A 26,872-nucleotide genomic window follows, 5' to 3' on the forward strand; every position below is an offset into this window, starting at 1 on the left:
TTTCTCAGCACAGTACTTGAAACTGCCACATACAGAATTAACTTTGGGATTTGGATCGGGTTCGGAGTTTTCCAATAGATACCATCGCAGATATTTAGAAACTGTAACACCATTATCTGTTTAGAAACATTTTTTGTTCTATACAAAAGAGGCTCTTTGGATTAAATTGTACTTCTTTAAACTTTTCTTATTTAAAGTCAAAGATAATCATAACAAGGGTATTTTTTCGATTATACTGGCTTAATTAGGTTTTAAACTACCCTTGCCCAAATTAAAATAAATTGATTAAATTTACAAATTAAGCCTAGTTATTTTATGTTATGGATTTGAATATAAATACTTACATTTAAAAGAAGAAAACCCCGTTTAATAAAGCAACAGTCAAGATAACTCTATGGATGGGGCAATAATAATAGAATAAATTTAATTCTGATTTTCGTTTAATTTTAATACTAAAAAAAAGGTATTTATTAAAAGTAATACAAATGCAGCAAAAATCAGGTCTACCCTACAACTCTACACAGTCTTATAGCTATTAATACCTCTTGTCGAAAGTCGACTCGCCTTAGAACTAAATGTTCCATTGACCTTAACTAGGAGTTTAATTAGAGACAGCACCTCACTGCCGCGTTAATTTTAATACTAACATGCAAATATATTTTTGAAAGAAAGCATGCTATTTAGTAGTTCAAAAAAATATTAAACTAAATTTTAGGTGGGCCTCAGAAGATACCCAAAAGACTTTTATTGCAGAAAAGATAAGTATATGCCGTAAGACTCGTATTCATATTTAAACACTTTCGTTAGCTCCTTCTTCATTGAGTAAAAGGTTACTTTGATTTTCTATATCTTTGCCTGTTTAAAGAGATTATCTCATACACTTAACCTCTAGAGTTAAAAAGTTACTCATGTGAGCCCACTAAAACACTTGGGGTTAAATTATGGCTATTTAAGCTGATAATAACCAATTATTAAAACATGTTAATAGAATTTAATGACATAGGGGTAACTTTAACAAAACAATCTAAAAAAATCCAAAAATACTTAATAAATTAAAATTTATTAATCGAGGTAAAGTATTTGAAAACTTATTCTTCAGCATCTTCATTAAGATAAACAAAACCATCCCAACATTGTGAAAAGGCGTGACTATCCAATTCTTCAAGACTTTCAAAACTATCTTCAGTGATCAAACCTGGGAATTCGGATTCTAAATCTGACTCTGGAAATTCAACAATGCCTTCGTCTTCTTCTGTTTCGTTATCTATGCTTAACACTTCAAATTCAACGGGTGCCATTCCATTTTTATAATAGTCTAGTTCAGATTCTAAATCTGACTCTGGAAATTCAACAATGCCTTCGTCTTCTTCTGTTTCGTTATCTATGCTTAACACTTCAAATTCAACGGGTGCCATTCCATTTTTATAATAGTCTAGTTCAGATTCTAAATCTGACTCTGGAAATTCAACGATACCACTATTTTTTTCAAAATCGTCGTTAGCTATGCTTAAGCGTTCAACTTCGGTGATCACCGTTCCATTTTGGATCGAAACCAATTCATAATATTCTGGCGCAGGATAACAGTCAACTTCCGTAGAGATTTCAAAACTCTCTTCTATGCTAGATTCACTATTGTTAGTAACGACCAAGCCAACATATTTAAAAGCTAAAGTTGCAAAGCTATTAAACAACATAGGGTAATTATAAATTTTTTATTAAAAGTATATTTAATACCAAAAAAAAAAAAAATGTTCGGATTTATTTAAGCTGTAGTTGTTAATACTTTGTTAGTTTTCTTCGTGTGTTTCTCTGTAATCCGGTCGGGGAACCGCATTGCTGCGTAAACCCCCCACGGCCCTTATGCCAGCTTAATCCCTCTGCCGACGGTCGGCTAGCCTTAGGACTAAGTGTCCCATTGACCCTGAGCTGGCGTTATAATTAGAGACAGTACCATACTGTCTTAGTCTTTTTATAGTGGGGTTATTACGACTAGCGCCCACTTTTGTAACGGCGTCCCGGTTAATGTTCTTTTACCTACCAAAGCGAGGCTCGAACCCGGGCAGTTCGGGAGTGAATCAGCAAGCCGACCACTAGCCCAACGCCGCTGAAATTTAATACCAAAAACATCGGAGTTTAACCCATTAAAGATAAAAAATTTAATACATATTTGAATAAAAGCTGGAAAATGCAAAATAAATTAGCAATCCCGAATTTTTTAGCGTTATTATTCCAATAAAAACATATTTAAATATACACTTCAAAGTTTAAAATAGGGAAATTTAAATTTTGTCATTTGAAATTTTTAATTTATTATTGTAGACACAAAAAATTTAAAAAGAAAATGATTGTTTTGACGTAATAGATTAAAAAATTTAAAATTGCTCCAGTCATTCTCTTATGCCAACTAATATCACTTAATATCTTCATCAATTAAGTATTTATGTAAATTATAATTGTAGGGATGCCACAACAATGCCAATAAAGTACCCGTGTGGCATTTTAATTGATTTTTATTTATACTTGAAGGCAAATAATCTAAGGGAAGAAAATTAATGCCAAATACTTATATATAAAAGGTATTATCTTCAACAATATAATTATAATTAAAAGCAGATTATCTTTAACAATATAATTATAACAAAAATGTTTTTTTACTTTTGAGAAAAAAAAGATTTTTATTACACTTTTTCAAATTAATTAGTTTCTATAAACGGCCAATAAATCATAGGAAAAAAATTCATTGCTGTAAAAAAAAAGTTAAAGAACAACTTTTTAATTAAAAACATATTTAATTACAAAGATAGTGGCTTCCAACTAGGTATAACAAACTCTATATCTAAATTTATCAAAAAACCTCGCGCTCTTATATTCATTATTTCAACGCGACGGCGTTAGGCTAGTGGTCGGCTTGCTGATTCACTTCCCGAACTACCCGGGTTCGAGCCTCGCTTTGGTAGGTAAAAGAACAATAACCGGGACGCCGTCGCAAAAGTGGGCGCTAGTCGTAATAACCCCACTATAAAAAGACTAGCATTAGGCCGTGATCATGCCTTGCAAAAACAACCGATCTCCTTGGGTAGTGGCGGCAACAATAACTCCCATGGCAGTAGAAAGCCTACGTAAGCATAGCGCAGGGGTCTTTAGAGACCCCAAGACAGTATGGTACTGTCTCTAAATATAACGCCAGCTCAAGGTCAATGGGACACTTAGTCCTAAGGCTCGCCGACTGTCGGCAGAGGGATTAAGCTGGCATAAGGGCCGTGGGGGGTTTACGCAGCAATGCGGTTCCCCGACCGGATTACTGAGAAACACACGAAGAAAACTAACAAGTATTAACAACTACAACTTAAATAAATCCGAACATTTTTTTTTATTTTTTTTTTATTTCAACGGGCAAAAGCCCCACCATTAGAAGTATCATATTCCTTTGACTCATAGTTTAACCTTTATTTAACGGCGTTGGAAATTTCTTTAAGAACTTAATTTATTAACGGAAGTAACAACGTGAAAACTAGTCGATCTGAAAGTAGTGGGTTTGCTATATAAATGTTACGAAAACCTGTATCGTTGACAAATATGCTCTTGAAGTATAACATGATGCTGAAAAAAAGGTCTAAATACTGAAACTAATTTACTGACTGAGATATTCTCATCCGACAGAAAAAACGCTTTACTTAACAGTGGAAGAAGTAACCCAACAATTTGAAATAATTGATAGTTGCTAATTATATGGCAAGGATAATTACAGGGGGTTACCTATTATTTTCTAGTTTTAGCAACAATAATTACGTAAAAAAAACTTTCCAACTATTTCTTTTTTTTGTGCAATATTTGCAGATTATTACTAATTACTCAAATTAACTTTTCGATTTTCGCTAAGTCGATAAGAATAATAGCACAATTTTTTTAAAAAAACAAGATAAATCTATAGTTGTGGCATAAGTAAATTGGCTAAGAAATAGTTGCTTTCGTCTGACAACGAAGATAGAGTAACCTTTAAATCAATTTAGTCATTAAGATATTTGATTAATTTTGTTATTGTTATTAAAGCTACCGAACACCATTTAATTCTATTAACAATTAGCCAGTTTTATTAAAGTTTTCTTAATAGAGTATTACACAAAAATATTTTTTAAAAAACTGCTCTTAAAGTTTTAATTCAGTGTTTAGCATTGTAAAAGATCGCTCTAAAATATTACCTATGAGTGTTAAGAAAGAATTGTAAAGATATTTTGTCATTTAGAAAATGTTTAAGATATTTCACAGATTAAAATAGACTATGTTGTATTTAATGGAAACGCTTGAAATTGAAGATGTTTTACTTCTAATGTAATCAATTTGGGTTTCAACAAACGTCCCTCTTCTTCGTTATCCTCCTTTTTTAACAAAAAACTCCAGATCGGCACAGTAGGAATAATAAATCGTTGAATTTTTGTTATATAATACTCTCGTCTTTTTTAATAAAATAAAACTAGATCTCACTGGTGGTAATCAATTGCTACATTTTTATTATATATCACTCTCGCCATATTGTTTTAGTTTAAAAGATTTTTTTAAATATTTTGTTAATAGAATTTTAATGACATGGGGGTAACCTTTAACAATTATAAATTTTGTAGAATGAAAAAGATTTAAAATGAATCGTATCGATATTTTAGTAAAAAAACTGGCTCAGTAAATTTTTGCTTTAATATAAGGAAGTTAAATATTTTAATTACACAACTAAATTCCCATTCTTGGTTTAAACTCCAACTTTTAATGTTAAAAGCTTTTTTAATAATTTTTCAATCCCCAATTTACTTTATACTTTATTTTATTGGTGCCAAACGCCTACCATAAGACTATATAATTAAAGTAAGAGTTTGAGTTAAACATCGGTATTTATTTAAGTATAATATATAACCAACTTAACTTAGAAATTCACAATATTAAAAAAAAACTTTGAATTAAATAATTTAATCTTATTTTATTTCTTTGTAATAACGATCTTTTTGTAAGCTATTACACTTGCAGAATAAAATATTAGAAACAGGAAAAAATCAACCCGAAGATTGCCTCGTATGGTTTCATAAAGGTAATAACCTTTAGTTTTATCGAAAGTGCCATTGGGGTTCTTAAATCGTATAAGGTGAGTACCATTTTCGAAGAGTTTATACAATTCACAAATATTTTCAATTATTTTAATGAAACCTATTACTGTTAAAATTAAACAAATACAGAAAACCCATGAAAAATGAAACTTTTTTTCGGTATTCGAGGGGGTTGTTGTGCCAACTAGAACTTCAGCCGACCGGGATTTTTGGCATTTGCATGATTGATTCTTAAGGCATCCACATATTTTTAACTCAATTTTGCTTTTTTTATTCGATTGAGCAACGGAAGTTCTTACAGTAGTTTGTGGTATTTCATAAGAAATCGAACTATTTCTTTCAGCTTTCAAAGTCTGTGGTAGAGCAGAAATATTTGTTTGATCACCCTTTTGATTACTGGCAATATTTGATTTATTCCCGTTTGGAATGTAGCAAGTAGGTCCTTGTTCGCCATTTGGATTACTGGCAATATTCGCTAGATTCCCATTTGAGCTACAGGCATTATTCGCTAGATTCCCATTTGGGCTGCAGGCATTATTCGCTAGATTCCCATTTGAGCTACAGCAAGTAGGCACTTGATTCCTATTTTGATTACAGCAAGTGTGCACTTGATTAGTACTTGGATAACAGGCACTATTTGCTTGATTCCCGTTTGAGTTACATGAGCACCCTAATCTTGTAATCTGATTACAGGAATATAAACCAGATGTGTTTGTATTACCACACTGAAATCCTATTGCTTGATTACAAGAACATCTTGTAGGGGTTTGTACATTATACGCGTTTTGTACTGAAATGCATTGTTGGCATGTTTGTCTCTGACATTTGCATTCTATCATAAGGGGGGTAGTTCATTACGCAAACAAACACAAAATAAAAAAATTCAATTGAAAAGAAAGTTTATTTAGAAACTATGTAATTTAAAAGAGAGAAGAGTTTCTTTGCACAGAGTATTCCTTTATTGAAAAAGTATTATTCAAATAAAATAATTATGTTTATTTTAATTTATAAAGTTGTAATTTGAATTTTTTCTTACGTCACTTAAATCATAAAAAATAATTTCTATGTTTTTGATGGAAAGGATGATGGCACTTTTGAGTTTAAAAAAGCTTAATGTTAAATGATGAACGTTTAAAAGGCTTCAGAAATTACTACAACTCTCACCTCTTTAAAATAAAATTGTCTGTACTTCTACCTGCTATAGGGTTATCCTGTCTGTAGACTTTTTGATACAACACTCACCTCTTTAAAATAAAATTGTCTGTACTTCTACCTGCTATAGGGTTATCCTGTCTGTAGACTTTTTGATACAACACTCACCTCTTTAAAATAAAATTGTCTGTACTTCTACCTGCTATAGGGTTATCCTGTCTGTAGACTTTTTGATACAACACTCACCTCTTTAAAATAAAATTGTCTGTACTTCTATCTGCTATAGAGTTATCCTGTCTCTAGACTTGTTGATACAACTCTCACCTCTTTAAAATAAAATTGTCTGTACTTCTATCTGCTATAGAGTTATCCTGTCTCTAGACTTTTGATTTTTTCGTTAAAATATTTGTGCATGATTTGGCTTTTCTTCAATTAAAAAAATCATTAAAACTTGAAAAGTATAAATGTTAAAATTTACGAGTTAAATGCCTAGTTTTCTAGTGTTTCAAAAATACCAATCATTGTTCTTTTTTATAAAAATCAATCATTTATTTCTTGACATTAAAATTTGATTTCTTTTTTTTTTAAAACTTATCATAAAAAATTGCAAGAATCTATTTTAAACAAAAAGCTTACATTTCCCACGAGGAGAAGTTCTTATACTTACAGCAACTTCTTTCTTCTATTCTGGTTCAAAAACTTTGCAGAGCTAGAATGTAATAAACTTAGAAAATCTTCATAGAAACCTTATTAAAATAAATAATCCTTATAATAAAGCAGGTTATTTATAAAAATTTGGATATTTAAATGAATAATATCTGCAATGATTTGAATACAATTTTTTAACTCGATCTTAAGTCTGTACACATAAATTGAATTGCTATGAAATTGATTATAAATTTATCCACTAAATAGACTTAATTACTAAATACTTTAATAATATAGAGCTTACACAATCTTATAAGGCACAAGACATGAATAAAATATAGTTTACAAATCTCAAAAAAAAAATTTTCCAATAAACCCCACACTAGTCTTATATTGGTTTCTTATAAACAAAAAGTAATTATAGCGCTCTAAAGTTAAATATAAATTTTCTAAAACAACTTTTTGATTATTTGAAGTCGGCTTCTGCCTAGAACTAATTATTTCCGTTAAGAATTCAGTTATTTATTGGCACTTGTAAAACTAAACTTGATTTATCGTTGTTCTAGAGACAATAAAATTTTAAATAAACCTATTATTTGCCAAATTATTAAACATTGACGTTTTTTAAATAAATTTATGTCCTTGTAATATGGGGGATAAAATTTTCTAAAATAAAACTGTTATAATCAACCAAGATTAATATCCCCAATGCTAAAAATTTTTTAAGTAGTAACAGTTATATTGTCATAATCAGCCAAGATTAATATCCCTATTGGCAATAAATATTTTAAGTAGTAACAAAAACTTTTACTTCAAATTAAAGCTTAAATATATAAAATTGAGAAAAAAGGAATAAAAATATGAGTTGGAGATTAACATAGGTATTTAGTATTTTTAAGACAGTATGGTACTGTCTCTAAATATAACGCCAGCTCAAGGTCAATGGGACACTTAGTCCTAAGAGTCGCCGACTGTCGGCAAAGGGATAGAAATGCTATAGGGGCCTCCCAGAGTTTTGTGGGCAACTTCTTTTTTTGCTGTAAGGCAACCACTTTTCATTAAATCCGATTTTTTTTTTTTTTGTAGGAAACTTCTTTTTTTGCTGTAGGCAACCACTTTTCAATAAATCCGATTTTTTTTTATTTAGTATTTTTATTTCCAACTTAAAATAAATAAACCTCAAAGTCTTATAATTAGTCGTCAAAAAACAAAAATAATTGTTAAATTGACCATAATTGGTAACCGAATGACAAAAATATGTTCCCAAAAGTTGGATTTTATACATATTAAAACTAATAAGATTTAATAAATACTCTTGCTATAATTATCGTTTACTATAAATAACAATAATGTAATTAAATAATACACAAGTTTATACAAACCCTAAATATTACAAAATATTTTTGTTGTGTTATCCTCTATTAATATAATTTAAATAAATACTTTAATGATGAAAAAGGTTACGCCATCTTCGATAGCACAAGACAATTTTTAAATTTTTTTCGCTTTAACGATTTAATTATTCTGTTACAAACTTTTAACCATGTAAGGTCCTTCCAAGTGATATCCAAATTTAGAGTAATAATTTCTTGTTCCAACACCAGAAATAATTGCAAGTTTAATAGATCGGTGCTCATCCCTTGCAATCCTTTCGGCTTCATTAATCAACATCGCTCCAAATCCTTTATGCTGAAATCTTTGTGTATTCTTGTGCTCAATTGGCACCGCGCTTCCGTATACATGTAATTCTCTTATAATCGAGCAGTTTACATTATTTACAGCACTATGAACTCGATATCCATCAGATTGCATTTCTGCTAATTGCGTTTTTGATAACTCTTTTCTAAATGTGTTTGACCCACATTTTCTCAACCTCAATAGTCCTATCAAAATATCTTGTTGTGTATCTTCATAACTTAGAAATGTCTCCCATCCTTCAGAAGCTACATAATCCCTTCTTACTAAATCAACTGTATCAGGAGATACCCCTTCATGGATAGATTTTATTCCCACTTCCCTTGTTCTAACATCCCTACATTTAGTTTTATAATCTTTCATTCGAGCTAATGCCAATTCTCTAATATTTCCATGTTCTACACCGGAACTTACGAGGGTCATTGGAATATCCCTTTGTACTCTATACACTCTTGTCCATGGTGGAACATAACTTAATATTCTTGCTAAGAAATCAATTAATTCATCAGGTGAATAGCTTCTGTATTTATCACTCTTCCATAATTCAAATAGCCCCGTATCTTTTATTACTAACGTAGGGTAGATTTTTAATCCATCACTTCTAAATTTTGGGTTATCAAAATATTCTCTAAATTGGGCATAATCTCTTTTCTTATCAACATTAGGAAGATTAGGCATCATGTGTGCAACTATTTTATATCCACTATCTTTAGATAGAGAAAAACTATCACATACACTTTGTATTGAATGCCCCCTATTAGTATCCCTTGCTACATCTTCATATACACTTTGAACTCCAACTTCAATTCTAGTACAACCATAAGAAAGCATTTGATTTAAATGTGATCTTAGACAATAATCTGGTCTGGTTTCTATTGTAATCCCGACACATTTTTGTTTACTCTCCGCAGATACTTTTATTGCCTCTTCAACGGTGGAAGAATTATGTCCACTTAAAGCATCGTGTAATTTCATAATAAAATCGTTTTTGTATTGTTCCGGAAGTGACATAAATGTTCCTCCCATAATAATGTATTCTACTTTATCTGTACTATGCCCGAGATTTTTTAGTTGATTTAATCTTTCCCTCGCTTGTTCAAATGGATCGTATCTTGCTCTAATAGCTCTCATACTCGTTGGTTCATATCCAGTGTAAGATTGTGTAGAATATTCAAATGCTGAATCGGGCCCCCCTGGGCAATAAACACAAATATTTCCTGTCAAAGCTATATGTGGACATCTATGAGGTATACACATTACTGCCACGACGGCAACTCCCGAGGCTGTTCTTACGGGTTTTACTCGTAAAGAAGAAATCAAAGCTTGATATTCACTTGGAATACAACTTATTACATCTACAACTCTAGGCATCATAGGTAATTTATATTCTCTGGCAACATCTCTCATTATCTTAGTAACATCTATCTTCTTATTCTTTTTGTGCAATTCTACAATTTTTTCTGCTATTTCTGCAGATGCAAGTAGAAAGTTTGCCATCGGATTATATAAAATTTTTAGATTAATTAGAAACAAAAGACTTTATTAAAAGAAAAATGAAAAAAGGAATAAAGAAATGGTAAATAATTGCGCAGGAAAGTATTTTATACTTCCAAATCTTCCTGCTTAGATAAAAAGTTATTAATGAATTAAATTTTTGTATTTCACTTTTTTAAATTATGAATTCATAAAATATTTATTCAAGCGCAGTTAAAATATAACAAGAAAATATGTAAATGAGTTTAGTTTTTTTAAAAATATTTAATAATTTTACATTCTCAACTTTTTAAGTTCTTGAAATATAGGAAAAGGACATGTTAATTTATAAAAAATTTCAAGAAATAAATGACAGTAGAGGTTAGACTACCCAAGTTAAGCTAATTCCATTTAAAAAAAACTCTTGTTATAATTATCTTTGACTATAATAATTGGAGACAATAATGGTTTGATTATAGCTATTTAATAAAAAAACTTGCTATGATTATCTTTGACTATAATAATTGGAGACAATAATGGTTTGATTATAGCTATTTAATAAAAAAACTTGTTATGATTATCTTTGACATAATAATTGGCGATAATAATGGTTGGATTATAGCTATTTAATAAAAAAACTTGTTATGATTATCTTTGACTTATTTTTTAAAATGACAATAATAGTTGAAATATAGCTATTTGAGCTAATAATATTAAAAAACAATTGTTATTTTTATCTTTGACTATAATAATTGGCGATAATAATGGTTGGATTATAGCTATTTAATAAATACCCTTATGATTTTCTTTGACTATAATAATTGGCGATAATAAATTCACCTTATAACGTCTATCTTTTTTTTAAAAAAAAATGAATTTATTTAATAGTTTAAAATATTTTTGGAGTTAAAAATAAATATTGTTAAAACAGTATTAAATTAATAACCCTTAATGTCTAAAAGGTCTTCTAATAATAACAAAATACATGAAATTTATTTCTACATTGTTTAAATATTTGTTGGCTCATTCAATAGGCACCTTTTTGTCATTTTCACAATCTTCAAATAAACTTAGATCACAACTAATGTCAGAAAAAGCGCCGTATATCACTAATGCAGCAGAATTTAAATGTTTTAATTTACATAGTTCTCTATTATTATGAATGGATTCTATAAGATTTACGCCTTTAAATAAATCATTCAAAATAGCCACTGTAATCTTATCAAGATCTTTATCCGTTACATCCCATAAGTTTCCTAAAATAATTCTTCTCTTTTTTAAATGTCTTAAACAGTACCCATTAGATTTAAAGTTATTAATCGGAATCAATTTACATGAACTGCATCCAAATAAAAAAAGTATTTTTGGTTTGGTGCCAACAATTTCAAAATGTTTCTTTCCACTTCCATGACCAAAATATAAAAAAAGTTCTCTATTAGACAAACTCTTCAACTCTTCTTCTTTCAGTGATCTTCCTACTACCCCCCTTAAAATATTTGTGTTGGTTTCAAGGTATTTAGATATGCAATCTCTAGTATTTAAAAGATTATTATCCGGATCAAGAAGATAAAAAGCTGATCTAATATTAATTTGACTTATAAAACTGAAAATGTCTTTACTTAAAATTCTTAATGCCGGTTTGCAAAATACGAGTTCAAACGGGAAATATGAAATCATATCTTCAAGAATCAAAACAATTTTGGAATTTATTTTAATTTTAATTTTCTGTTTTATTGTATTAATAAGCTTACCAAGTACCCTATCTAACTTAATTCTAGAAGACCACCAATTCCTCTTATCTTCTTGTGTGACTACTGGAATTAAAAGTGTGTTTTGATTTTCAGCCATAATTCTCTGAAATTCATTTTTATGTTCTCCCCAAGGAATAGACAAGTGGAATTTGCTATTTATTTCATAAATGTGCAAATTTTCATTATGACTAAAAATGAAAAGATTTGTATATTCAGGCATTTGTGTACTAAAGTTATAAATAAAAGTATTGAGTGTATTTATTTCACAATAAATTTCACTAAACAATGTAATTCTATTAAAAGTCTCTCCTAATACGCTTCTGATAAAAAATTTATTTTCAAAATGTGTTTTAATATAATTGTCTTCTTGTGTATTAGGTGCTAAAAAGAGTTTTACAAGAGATTTAATTGATGGAATCTCCGCCAAATTCTCCATTAAAAATTTACAATTCAGAGCAAAATGCATATCAAAACAAACGGAGGTCTCTAGCTGTAGATTGAGATAATAAAGAGATTCCTGATATTCCAATAAGTATGCGTGGATTAGTGCAAGTAGGTTGTATGTTATGTTCTGTGCTGTAGATTCCTTGGTTTTTTAATGAATTTAGAAGTGCTGATTTTGCACTTTTTAATTTACTAAGTTTAATAAATTCAATTGCTATTGTTATTACTTCGTAATTTTCACTTTTGAAAATTTTTTTAACTGAGTAAAATCACCCCAAATAAGATTGTTAGAGTAAATTTTTGTAAAAATACTTGATTTAGATCGATATAAACAATTTATTTCACGGTTGTAAAAACAACTACATTTAGTGTGTGATATGGAAGATAGGGGAGTGCTTGTGAGGTTATTTTTATCAATAGAACTTTTAGGATTTTCAAACTGGTCGGTGTATGTGTATTAGATGTATATTTTGGAATCACACGGGTATTATGAGTGCTTGAATGGCTATTTACAGAAATTAAATCTGCGAAAAGAGAATCCACTTTGTTTTTAATTTCACCTTGTAGTAAATCATAAATTTCAAAAATCCTCTCATCTAAAATTGTTAATTGCTTAAATTTGACATAACACAAAGCAGCCAAAATCTCTGGATTGTCAACATTTGTTATAAAAGTCATTAATTCATTACAAAACCCCTTGTTCATTATTTTTAAAATAACTTTGTCTAGAGTCGGAAATCTAATATCAACTAAATAAATTTTTAAAGAATTCAATATTTTACCCGCCAGATCAACTGAATCAATTGTTACATCTTTTGCTATAGAAGCAAGGATGGCTGTAGCAAATTTTACCTTTGAAATACATGTCTTTTGTGATGGTGGTGCTTTACCTTTATAAAGAAGTTTCTTAATAATTTCTGCCTTTAGAATGTCAGAGAATGGCATGGGTTAAACAAAAAATAAATTTTTAAAATCATATCGGACAGAATGTTAATATTTCCATTAAACTAGGTTTTTTTTAAATGTTTGATTAATCTTGTATATTTTACTTATAAGGAATCTGCTTAATCTTAATATAAACACAGAGAAATTTAATACAAATGTCTTAAAAACAAAAATAAAGTATGATTTATAAAAAAAGTTTAAATTTATAGATAGCTTCTATAATATATAATGAGCTAGTATTAAATAAATAACCTTTAATGGTTAATAAATCGTCAGATAACAAAAATTTATTTCATAAATGTGAACTAGCGGGTATTAATGGCAAAAAAGGTTAAAATTATACTTTAAATAACAATTTTATTAATTAACCTAGTTGAAATAGTATTAATTAAATAGCCCTTAATGTTTAATAGGTTTTCAGATAACAAAAAAAAACGGATTTATTGAAAAGTGGTTGCCTACAGCAAAAAAAGAAGTTTCCTACAAAACTCTGGGGCCCCTATAGCATCTCTATCCCTCTGCCGACAGTCGGCTAGCCTTAGGACTAAGTGTCCCATTGACCTTGAGCTGGCGTTTAATTATAGACAGTACCATACTGTCTTCTTTCAGATAACAACAATCCTTATGTACTCTTGGCCTAACAATAAATATTATTGTTACTTTTACTTACTCAGTTAATTGAAAACGATTTATCTATAAAAGTATTCTGCAGTATAATTATTTAAAGGCTCTAGTGCGTTATTAATAAAAAAAATCTATTCAAGAATAATTTATCAAGCAAATATTAAATAATTCAATTTTATTAATATAATATAAATTGAAAAACAGATAATAATTATTGTATGAAACCCCCATTAGAAATTAGAAGGTATTAATTTAAAACTATATATCTATTTTTAATTATAAAAGGCAGAATTATGGAATAAATAGCAGCTTTTTTAATTTAAACCCATCATGTAGTATTTTTCTAAAAAAAAAAGCTTGCAATCCTGAAACAACAAAAACGAATTTGTTGGGCAAGATAAAGATCAAGCCCGTATGATTATTAAACAAGTTTCACCCCACCAATAACCGAATATTTGGTTGCTTTTGCAGAAAACATTTAATTGTTAATTACTATTGTTGTGTTATCCTGTATTAATATAATTTAAATAAATACCCTTAATGACTCAATAATTTAATGATGAAGAGCCTACGCCATCTTCAATGGCACAAGAAAACTATATCACAGAAAATTTATTTAAACCTAAAAAATAATAAAACTAGTTGTTGTTCATATCGACTTTTGATAAAAATTTAATTTATTTATAGTTTTTTTAAAACACAGCGTTAGTTTAAACCCTGCTCATATTCTAAAAGTATTGAATCTGCACGGCGCTTAGTTTCTTCTGAAAGCTCATTTGCTGCATTACTGATTATTTTTAAATCAAAAATAAAATCTGTTGGATTTTTATACAGAGATTTTGATAATTTTTCATTTATAATTTCATAATTCGTAACTGGTTTTAATCCAAATTTTGTAGAATTATAACTACTAAAAAGTGGTTTTAATTCTGAAGAATAGGCAATCTGAGAAAAACCTAAAGACTCATACTTTATGAGTGCAAGGGATTTTAAAAGCACCCGATCTTGTACTGTTATGAACATATCCTCAGAATCTGAAATGAATCCAGTGCTGATTTTCTTACCTTTAAAATAATTAACATACTGACCCTGTTCTAACACATATTGGTCTTTTGTGCAAAGAATACCTTTGCTGTCAGGATATTCGTAAAATTTAATAAGAAAAGAAGACCCCAGTGCTAGCACTAGATACGGTATTTTTCCAATGAAATTTAAATGGACAACAGTAACTTCATAAAACCCAGATTCTGTAGGGTATTTTTTAAATACTTAATTCTCTGCTCCAGTTTCATAAAGACCTCATAGTTTTCTTTATTAAAATAAACTTTTGTACCAGGGTAGATACAACAAGAAGTAAGCCAATTTTGTGAAAACCGCGTGAGCTTGTTTTCAAAGACTTCGTCTATTCCACTTGAATCGGATTGCGACTCAACATCTAAATTGGCTTATGTATAGGCAAACTACTTCGTAAAATTCTAGTTTCTGATTGGAGAGGATCGTGTTTGGTGCTGTGCATACTTTCGTCAACTCTCAGATTCTTTCTTAAAATTCTCGAGTTTCCACTTTCTAAATCAATCCCTAACTCAGATCTAGCCTTAGAATCATAATATTCTCGGGTTCTAAGGGGCTTATAATCCCTCAAATTGTCTATTCCTGTCCCCTCAGACTTGGATTTTTTATGAGAAACTTTGGCTGAACTCAAATGCCTGGAATTATTACTTCTTGGAGAGCTATTTGTTATGGGAGATCCGTTGGAACTTTTAAATATTTCTGAAGAAGCGTAACTGTTTTCAACATCCAGCAACCCGAGCTTACTTGCTATAGATGCTTTTCTTCGCGGCCTTCCACCTTCTTCACCAGAAAGATCTCGACTTAGCACATTACAAACGGTACTTTCATCAGAGGATGTTTGCTCGTCATTCTGTACAAGATTTCTTCTTAAAATTCTGCCTTGCCTGGCTGGGTTAGGAGATATAGAAGAACGAGTCCTTGCTCTATTGATAATTATAGGACTTACACTTTCCTCTGATGAAACTAGAACTCTTCTAATTTTTTTTACAGGTTTCAAAGGTGTATCTTCATCGCCTGAGTCGACCATTCTTCTATTTCCAGTAGATTTAATGTTGTTTTTAAATTCTTTTAATTTCGGAGTTTTATTTAATCTTCTCCTTGTTATAATAGAATTTTCACTACTGACCGTCAATGTTTCGCTGCTTTCATTTGATTCCTCTGAATCTAAAATACTACTTAAATTTTTTACTTTATCCGATTCACTGTCTTCTGAAATTATGTAGGTTTCATCTCTGTCACTTCCTATTGCCATTGGATAATTCAAACGAGTCACTTCGTCAATAATCCCTTGTGCCTCTGCCGTTTCTCTTGACAAATACAATGCTTTAAATCTTTCTTCGGTCAGTTTGTCTTTTTCAAGTGTTTTAGCTGCTTGGTTTTCAATTTGAATACATAAATCATCAGTAGTAGCTACGCTTGTTTTATATTCAATTTTATACCACTCAGGATTTTTCTGGCGATAAATGTTAAAAGTTTCAGAAAAATTTTCTTCTTCTAATTCACGGTCGATATCTTTTAAAAAAAATTGTTGTTCTGGAACATCAATAGGATTTTCGATTGAATAAGTTTTTATAATTCCTTGATCATCACAGGTAATAAAAAATCTGCCATCGTCACTGAACTGACAATCATTCAAATTCACAAAAATCATTTCTTCAAATAGTTTTTCAACATGAAATGGGTCTGACTGGGATTTTGTGACCCTAAAACCTGCAGCTTCAGCAGATAAATTAGACAGTTTATAGCAACCACAGTTTGAATCATTATCTTGAAACTCAGAAAAACTGTTTTTAGTTACTATTTGATAAATTGCCAAATTTGTTCCTACCACTACAAACATGTTTTTAAACGGATGTGCGTAAATAGAACCGCTCTCCCCGGAGAATGATAGGACGAGTGCATCATCTTCATAAATTCTAATTATTGAATCTGTACAAGCAGCAACTAATAAAAACGATGATAAAAAGCATATCCACTCAACAAAATATTCACTGTCAATTTCATTTACTGTTCTTTTCCAATATCCACTCCCAGACTTTTTTTTATTGTAATTTCCCAATGTTGAGGACCCCTCAGTGAAAAAAGTATAAATATGAATTCTGTTTTCACTTGTAGCTGCAAATTTAAGTGCATTTTTTGCGGCACATAGTGCTTGAATTCTAAAATTTTCAGCTACAATTATTTTATTTAAATCACTAGTGTCATAAATTAAAAAAAATGGCCACCAACCACCACATATTACAAACCTGCCACCATCGGTAATACAAATAGCTTTGATACTCTCACCATACATAAATTTGTTTGCCAGGTTTGCTGTTATATTATTTAAATTAAATTCTACTAATTTAACTAGACCATCAGCAAATATAATGAAAATATTCCCTAAAAGATCCGGATTAACATTTGGTGGGTAAATAAATTCACAAAAAATTGCTTCAGATGTAAATTGAATAGAATGAATAATTTTAAATTCATTTAAACACCAAATATTCATTAAGCCCTGGTAATCAACGGAGACCATAAATTGACCATTTTTACTTATACATAAATCGCTAATCATATTAGTATGCCCGTATAATGAACGAATAAGCATTCCATCTAAAATACTCCAGCATTTAATAACACCTTCTGCACCACCAGTAAATGCAAACTTTGTTCCATTATCGTAGCAAATCCTTTCAATAATTCCATTGTGTGCAACTATTTCAAAATACTTTTTAAATTCAGATTTGTATTTTAAATTAAAATCTTCTCTTTCTATTTCAATTTTTTTAATTTTTTCTAAAAGCTGATCCTTATTTATAAAAGATGTTACAAGGGTATATGCTTCTTCTTGAGTAATTTTTAAATTGGTGTTTTTATTTAATACTGTTTCGCATAGATCTTTAATAACATTCGATTCATTTCTTGTGTTATTTTTTTTCTTATTTCTAATTTTTTTAAAATCTTTTTTATTTTTTCGATCCTTAAAAGACGCATATTCCTTTATTTTTATATTATTTTGGTTGATTAAGGACTCATTTACAGTTTTCTTATTAATTTCTTGGCTTCCTTCTAACATTTCTGGGGTAAAATTTTTGTATTTACTACTTATTTAGAGCCTGGAGTTTATGTATTTATTAATAGGTCACTAAAAAAGCCGAAGATAATCATAAGAAGGGGATTTTTTAAACACTATTGGCTTAAATGGTTATAATCAAAAAAAAGTAAAGGCGGTATTTTGAACAAATTAATACAAAATCTAATTTATTCAAAAATGGTGTCTTGTAATGTAATTATTTCACAATATTGAATGTTTGAGATCTTTTAATACAATAAGATTCTGCAAAAAATTTATAGATATTTAATATTATATTTTTGACTATAATTAAAACCGCCAAATGAGAGATCTATTGCTTTTTCAGTGTATAAATTTACTCTTTGGATGAAGGCACAGTGCCAAGATTGCTTAGAAGTGATGAAAAGAATGGACTAAGTAGATAAAAAGTGTGATAAATTATTAGTACAAGAACATTAGGCGCCACGATGAGACGATAAGTTGTAACACTTGTTACGTTGCAATAAATATGGTCTTAAAACTCAAAGAAAGAGAGCCCCCATATTTCAAGAAGTTAAAGCAGATGATAATGTAGGTATCAGAGTGGTATTCGAACTTAAACCTGAAATTAAGATACAATATAGTATACTAAATGTAATAAGTGTTGTGTTATCCTCTATTAATATAATTTAAATAAATACCCTTAATGGCTAAATACTTAAAAGATGACGGGGTTACTGTTATCCTTTATTAATATAAACCCCAAATACCCTTAATGACTAAACACTTTAATAATGAAGAGGTTACTGTTATCCTCTATTAATATAATCCCTAAATACCCTTAATGCCAAATACTTAAAAGATGACGAGGTTATTTTAATACTCTATTAATATAATCCCTAAATACCCTTAATGACGAAGAGCTTAGGCCATCTTCGAAGCCACAAGACAATAAGAATAGAAAAAGGCCAACAATTGTTGAAATTGGTAGTGGCAACCTTGGTATATTTAATCAAGTAGGCAGTGAACAATTCAAAGAATATGATTTGATAGTAAATGAAATAGCACTTATTTATAAACGTATGCTGAAAGAGATCCATTTGTAAAGGCCTAGGAAAGTGGAGGCCAAGAGATTTTAAAAGGAATAAGGGGTTGAAATGGTAGTTCTGCTTAACATTACAGTAAAAATATGATTACTAATTCAAGAGAAAACTGCCAAAAGAAATACTTTTGGTAGGATAAGAGACTTTAAATGATGTGCTGGCAGGGAATTAGTCAGGTGTACGGGCGAAATAGCCCTACAAGATCTTTAAAAATTAAAAAATGCCATTTAAAGCCAAAAATAAATAATTTGTTTTTTTTCAGATATGGAAATCCCACCCGTTTTACAAAATTGCAAATTATCTAAATTAATAGCAACAACTGTATGAAATATTATGGATCTTTTGTAATATTTCTTTGTCTCTTTAAAAATTATTGCGTAAAAATAAAAAGTAAATTTTTTTCCCACATGAGACCATTTCTTTGCTCAATTTTGAAATGTGATAAATGTGAATCTACAGAACCATTTAGAATAACACCGACTGAAATAACAAAGGTAGCACTCCCCAAATGCTTGCCCAACGCAGCAGAATTCAAAGAGAAGATGGTTTTTTTGTCAGATTTAATTGATTCAATTTCTAGAATAGCAAGAGGCATTATTGATATAAATGAAGCAGATTTGCAAATATTTTTAGAAACTGTGGATTTTGAATCTGAAGAGCATTCAAAAATTGTTCATTTGCTTTATGGAATAGATGTTAAGACTGGAAGTATCACTTGCATCAATTGTAATTCGACTAAAGATATTAAAAATGGTATTCTTATGTACAATGAATAGATTGCCCGGTTTAATAAAAGAATTATGTTAATTAAATATATTTTTTTGAAAGAAATTGATCGCATTCAAATTATATTATGTTATGGCGGTTAAAACATTAAAATTTTGCCATTATTTAATTAAAAACAGATTAAAAATATTAGTTGAAGATTATAAAAAGTACGGTCTTTATTAAAAAGTATTGGCTTCATTAGCTATAATTCAATTATATTAAAAAATCTAAGACAGTATGGTACTGTCTATAATTAAACGCCAGCTCAAGGTCAATGGGGCACTTAGTCCTAAGGCTAGCCGACTGTCGGCAGAGGGATAGAGATGCTATAGGGGCCTCACAGAGTTTTGTAGGAAACTTCTTTTTTTGCTGTAGGCAACCACTTTTCAATAAATCCGATTTTTTTTTATATTAAAAAATCTTAAATTGTAAGCAACTTTTATTTATGGCTTTAGAATTAAAAGCAACATTTTGTGGTAAGAGTTTGAGGTAAAGTGGGTATTTAATATTTCTTAAAGTCGAAGATAATCAAAAAGGCCTTTAATTAATAGTATTTCCTTGTTGAAATAGTTGTTATGTTATCCTCTATTAATATTGTCAATTTTAGAACTTTCATTTATTGATTGCATGAGTAAATAATCCATGCTTTATTTTAAAGCAAAATTTTACTTAAAAATCTTCACTTAAGAAAGCAACAGAGTTACAAGATAACTCTACAGTTGCGACAAATATAATTTAAATAAATACACTTTATGACTAAATACTTAAAAGATGAAGAGGTTATTGTAATACTCTATTAATATAATCCCTAAACACCCTTAATGACTAAATACTTTAATGATGAAGAGCTTACGCCATCTTCGATGGCACAAGAAAATAGTATTAAATAAATAACCCTTCATGTCTAATAGGTCTTCAGATAAAAAAAAATCGGATTTAATGAAAAGTGGTTGCCTTACAGCAAAAAAAGAAGTTGCCCACAAAACTCTGGGAGGCCCCTATAGCATTTCTATCCCTTTGCCGACAGTCGGCGAGCCTTAGGACTAAGTGTCCCATTGACCTTGAGCTGGCGTTATATTTAGAGACCGTACCATACTGTCTTAGGTCTTCAGATAACAATAACTCACAAAGGTATAATCTAGCCTTAAATGCAAAATTATTTAAAAAATTTGCACGAAATGTATTTTTTAAAAAAATATACTCTATGATACATGAAATACCATGTACTGCACTATATTGAATAAATACTGTAATGACACACTTTTTGAACAGTTTTAATGAATTTTGTTTATGAATATAAAAACATATTAATTTACTTAAGGGTTAATAATACTTCTCGATAAATAGGTTGAAAACCACCCCGGCTCAGATGAAGGCGTAAGTTTGGCTGTTGGTTTTAACTAACTAATTAACTAATTAAGCTTAACAATTATTTATTAAATTTACTTAACAATGTTATTTGTTCTCCTACTTCAATTAATTATTCAAAATATTAAGATTTACAAAAATATACTAAATAGCTTTTGATTAATAAAAGACAGTTTTATTAATATGAGTTTTGCTGGCTCCCCTCTTTAAATTCTGGTTTAAGTTCATAAGTGTTTTTATGGTCTTTTTTGTTTAAATTACACACTTCATTAACAAGTTCCTGGATGTATGCAACTGGTTGTCCACTAAAATCTGCCAGATCTCTAACCGTCCATAAATCATGTTTTTCAAATGCATTAAATAAAATTTCCAATACGTCTTCTCTTTCCAATCTCTCTCTTTTTTTCTCTTGTAACATCTGTTTCCTCTTTTTTGCCAATACTTCCATTTCTCTTAACGAGCTGTATTTGCCGTTCCTCTTGACTTCTGCAAAATAATCTAAAACTTTAACTTTTTCATTTTCTGTTTCTTTCAAACTACGTTTAAACTTCAAATATTCGGCATTCACAACGGGCTGTACAAAACATTCTTTATTTACCGTTCCTTCAATATACATTTTCTTTTTGTCATTACTTATTAAATACATGTTAGTATTTCTATCTTTTAATTCTATTGTATGCTCCCTAGGCATACCATTACTTAATACATTTCCTTCAAATTTAAGATTACACGTAGGACCTTTTGGTGTTTGCACTAGCTGCAAAGAACCTATTAAATCCCCACTTCTCATTTTCATAATACGCTCACCAAGATACTTTGGTACTTTTGCTAGCCATACTGTAACCTTCTTCTTTTCAGAATTTAAATGCATGGGTAAAAGCCAAAGAACCTGCAAAATATAATTATTTTACGTTTATAATGAAGTTATATTCACAATGTTTTGTATTTCTAGTTGATTTTATGTGTGCAAAAAATTAAAATATTTGAAAAATCATTAAAAAAACAAAAAAAACTAAATAAATATGTTAAAGTTTACCCCTATGTCATTAAATTCTATTTACAAAATAGTATAATCAGCAATTTACATAGTCCTGAAAATAATTAAATACATTTTTAAACTGAGAACCGTATAATATTTCTTATTAGTTGTTAAGGCCAATATTTTTTAATAAATATCTGTGTTATGATTATCTTCGGCCTTTTAACAAAATTTTATCGATAAAGTGAATGGAGATAGGTTATTAAATGATAGCATTGGTAAATAAGGCCAAGATATTTTATGGGGGAAATGTTTAATTAACATATCAATTATGTTGTACATTGACTTTAACGTTTCAACAATACAAATATAGTATTTCTAGATTTTTTTAATTTATACGACTGTTTAATCGGCTTTTTAATAAACAAATATTTCTTATAAGATTTTTATTTAGAGTTATTTATATATAATATACTTTAAAACCCAAGTTCAACTCGGACTTTAAGTAGTATATTTATTGATATTGAGGTACAAATTACCTTATCATAAAAAAATTATATTCCTAAGTATAATTAATGTTAGAAAAAGACAACAAAGGGAGTAATAAATTAATTAAAATGCTATTCATACCATAATTCCAATAATTAATATTTGTGCAGATCTTTTTTTAAATAATATTTAAAAAATTGAATGTTAAAGCGTAAACATTTATTTATCCCAATCATGCCGCCTCAGAAAAAATTTACAACAGCATTCTCCTTGAATGCTTTTAATATCACAATTGTAATTGATTTAATGGCTAAAAAATCTTTTTAGTTAAGAAAGATTTAAATAAAGTTTGCTACCTAAGCCATTATAATTTCCTAGGCCTGGATTTCAAATATTTAATGGTTTTCTTTATAAATCAATTTCCAATTTAATTTTAGTTAAAAAAATGAAAATAGCTTAGTATAAAACATAAAATATATTTTGTTCTATTATTCTTAGTCACAAAAAAAGATGGGTCATTTCGAGCAAGAGGTAAAGATTAGTATTTGTTTCATTGCAGTGAAAAATGTTGTATCAACTATAAAGTCGTGTAATGACTTTTTTTAATCAAAATTTGCCACAATAAAATAGCTAGGCATAATTGACCCAAAAAGTCATTTAACTTGATAAACATATTATATATTAAGTGTTATTTATTTAATATTTAAAATCACATAATTTGTTAAGCTTGAGAATTTTTCAGGGGGTATTTCCTCAGTTATTCTAGCTATCTTCTCTGTTAACACCCTTATTTCTCTTTCAAGACCCTTATTTACCTTTTAAGCATCTTCTCCATCACCGCCCTTATTTCTTTCAAGCCCCTTATTTCTTTCAAGCCCCTTATTTACCTTTAAGCATCTTCTCCATCACCGCCCTTATTTCTTTCAAGACCCTTATTTACCTTTTAAGCATCTTCTCCATCACCGCCCTTATTTCTTTCCAGGGATCTTTTTCTTCGAAACCTCGTTTCCTATAACATAATATTTCTAATATTTTAGTTAAAACAAAGTTTTTTGCTTTTTTTAACATTTTTTAGAGTTGTGGAAACACCAGTATAATGTGAAGTATAATTTTTATCTCTTTTTCATTGAATTTCTGGGTATAGAAGCACTTCCATTATTTTACTAATGTTTTTTGGCAGAAAATGTTTAAAAATTTCCTTTGGTGTATGTGCTTTATTATTTTTTTTAAAAAACTGCCCCAACTCAATGGCAAAGAAAGAAGTTGTTGCTAAAAAAGAAAAAAAGTTGTTTCAAAGACAGAATAAATCACCCAATTTAAGTATGGGAATTGTTGGGCTTCCAAATGTGGGAAAATCTACTTTATTTAACAGATTGACGGAATCGGCAGTACCTGCTGAAAACTATCCTTTTTGTACTATCAATCCATCTATTGGGCATGTATTAATAGATGATGAAAGAATTGATTTCTTGAAAAATACTTATAAACCAAAAAGAACTATTCCTAGCTATTTGTCTATAACTGATATTGCTGGAATTGTTAAAGATGCGAGTAGTGGGAATGGGCTCGGGAATAAATTTCTTGATAATATTAGGAATGTAGATGGTATCTTCCTTGTTGTAAGATGTTTTGAAGACTGTGAGGTTATTCATGTTGAAAATTCTATAGATCCTATCCGAGACATTAATATTGTAAGAGATGAGCTCAGAATTAAAGATCAAGAAATTTTAGCAGATTCTTTAGTAAAAGTAACAAAGCTTCACAATGCCAACAAAACAGATAAGAAAGCATTATGTGCATTGAATACTCACAAAAGATTAATAGAAATTCTTAAGGAAAAGTGGGTAAATGAAGATTTGTATGATAATGATGAATTAGAGTACATAAATACTTTAAACTTATTGACTACTAAGAATGTTGTTATTTTGGCTAATGTAGCAGGATCTGATCTAGAAGAAAGCTCAGTTACAAATCCACACTTACAGGCGGTTATCGATGGATATGGAGATTCCGTTGTTAAATTTAGCGCTACTCAGGGAATAACAAATTCAAGCGAATTTGTGCCATTCCCCAAAGACTTTATTAAACAATTAGTTTATAAAGGATACAACTCTTTAAATTTAATTAATTTCTTTACAGTTGGAAAAGATGAGGTCAAAAGTTGGACAATTTGTAAGGATGATAAAGCACCCAAAGCTGGTTGTTTATTCACACAGATTTTGATAAATATTTCATTTCTGTTGATGTAATGGGATATGAAGAGTTTGTTAAACACCCATCTGAAAGCCAAATGAAAGCATGCGGAAAATACATGCAAAAAGGTAAGGAATATGTAGTTAAAGATGGCGATATTTTATATTTCAAGTCCAATCCACCTAAATCGGCCAATAAAAAGTAATTTTTAAAAAAAACATCTTTTTTATTTTAAAGTTTTATACACTTATGGAGTTATTTATTTAAAATTTATAAGAATATTTACTGTTTTATGCAGTATAAATACATGGAAAACACTTCATATTTGTTTAAAAGTGCTTTAATTCCCATTTTAAATTCATAGGCAGGGTTTGGATTTTTTATTTGTAAATTTCTAAAAATAATTGCTGTTTAAAACATTATAAGTACACGTTAGGCACTTCTTAACTGTTACAAATGTTTTATTTGTGAATAAAATGCGTATATCTATATATTTCCATATATTTTGACATTGTAAAATAACATATAAATTTTATTTAAATTAGCCTTTTTGTAATGTCACTTTATTTTTATAATTTATAATTTTTGCTTGTTTATAAATATTTGTTGCTTAATATTAATTGTACATTTGTAACTAAAGAGCTCCGTTGTAATTCTGCTGCTCTCTTAAACGAAAACTTTAGTGTAATTTCTCTAAAAAATTTTACATTAGTGATTTACGTATGTATAAATAAATATGTTCATAAAACAATAATATTATTAGTAATTATTGGGCTATGTTCAATTAATGTATTTTAAAGTCTCTTTTTTTCATTCTTATCTAAGTTCTACTTCTCTATGAAATATTGCAAAATTTTCAAAAAACTTTTTATCCCCAAAATGCCAGCAGATAAAGCAACACAATATAAGCAGGCACTTATTCCAAAAAAGCCAAGATCAAGAATGACACGTGGTGTACAAACTGAAACTAGACTCAAAGTTGTTGACAATTCTGGGGCTAAAGAAGTTAAAATTATTGGTGTTAAAGGTATTATTGGCCGTTTAAATAGAATACCATCTGCAGCACCAGGAGATGTAATTGTTTGCTCTGTTAAGAAAGGAAAGCCGGATCTCAGGAAGAAAGTTGTCTGCTGTATTTTAATCAGACAAAGCATATCTGGCCAAGAAAAGATGGATGTCACATCTGTTTTGAAGATAACGCATGCTGTTTAATTGATGCTAAAGGAGATCTTAAAGGAACACAGATTTCAGGTCCCGTTCCACGAGAAGTTGCTGAAGTTTGGCCAAAAATTGCTTCACAGGCTTCTTCAATCGATTAAAATAATTTAACTTTTTATTTTCAAATTAAAAATATTATTAAATGTATCTTTTTTATTATGAAAATTAAAACTTCTTTGTATTTAAAAAAATAAGTAAATTTAATAAAATATTCATTGTGGACAAGTTTTGTTAACATAAATAAGATTTATTGAAAATTTAAAATAATTTTAACAATAATATGTAAACTAATTAATTATGATTTTTAGTCGAAGATAATCATCATAACAAAGGTATTTATTAAATAGAGTCGAAGATTATCATAACAACTCTGTTTATTAAATAGCGCCGAAGATTATCATAACAACTCTGTTTATTAAATAGCTATAATCTAACCTTTTTAGTTGTTACCAAAAAGAATTTATTTCTTAAGAGGTGGTAATTACGAAAAAATAATGTTAGTATTGTTACTACTTAAAATATTTATTGACATTAGGGGTATTAATCTTGACCGATTATAACAAGTATAAATAATTTTTCTAAAATTTTAGTTTGTTCAAATTATATATAAAAGAGCTTATTAAAAAAACTATGAATTAAATGAGTAATTAATCATAATTGTTGCTATTTGGAGCGGCGTTGGGCTAGTGGTCAGCTTGCTGATTCACTCCCGAACTGCCCGGGTTCGAGCCTCGCTTTGGTAGGTAAAAGAACATTAACCGGGACGCCGTTACAAAAGTGGGCGCTAGTCGTATTAACCCCACTATAAAAAGACTAAGACAGTA

General features: G+C 29.3%; 1 protein-coding gene and 2 pseudogenes across 1 annotated transcript; 1 reads left to right on the forward strand and 2 right to left on the reverse strand.

Annotated features, from left to right (window-relative positions):
• Positions 1 to 8,405: 8,405 nt before the first annotated feature.
• Positions 8,406 to 10,082, reverse strand: LOC143922104 (elongator complex protein 3 pseudogene; annotated as a pseudogene).
• An 8,464-nt stretch (positions 10,083 to 18,546) lies between these two features.
• On the reverse strand, positions 18,547 to 21,815 carry LOC143922101 (general transcription factor IIF subunit 2-like). Its single transcript, XM_077445360.1, has 2 exons — positions 21,435 to 21,815; positions 18,547 to 18,552 (listed from the first exon to the last, which is right to left on the reverse strand). Exons 1-2 carry the CDS (start codon positions 21,813 to 21,815, stop codon positions 18,547 to 18,549), a joined length of 387 nt encoding a protein of 128 aa, XP_077301486.1.
• Positions 21,816 to 23,884: 2,069 nt separating this feature from the next.
• On the forward strand, positions 23,885 to 25,035 carry LOC143922103 (uncharacterized; annotated as a pseudogene).
• The last annotated feature ends 1,837 nt before the right edge of the window (positions 25,036 to 26,872 follow it).

Source organism: Arctopsyche grandis, unplaced genomic scaffold (genome assembly GCF_051622035.1).
Source record: "Arctopsyche grandis isolate Sample6627 unplaced genomic scaffold, ASM5162203v2 HiC_scaffold_382, whole genome shotgun sequence".
NCBI lineage: Eukaryota > Metazoa > Arthropoda > Insecta > Trichoptera > Hydropsychidae > Arctopsyche > Arctopsyche grandis.

Coding starts and splice junctions, on each gene's coding strand:
- LOC143922101 (XM_077445360.1), bottom strand. CDS start 21,815: ATGTATTTAATAAGTAATGACAAAAAGAAAATGTATATTGAAGGAACG.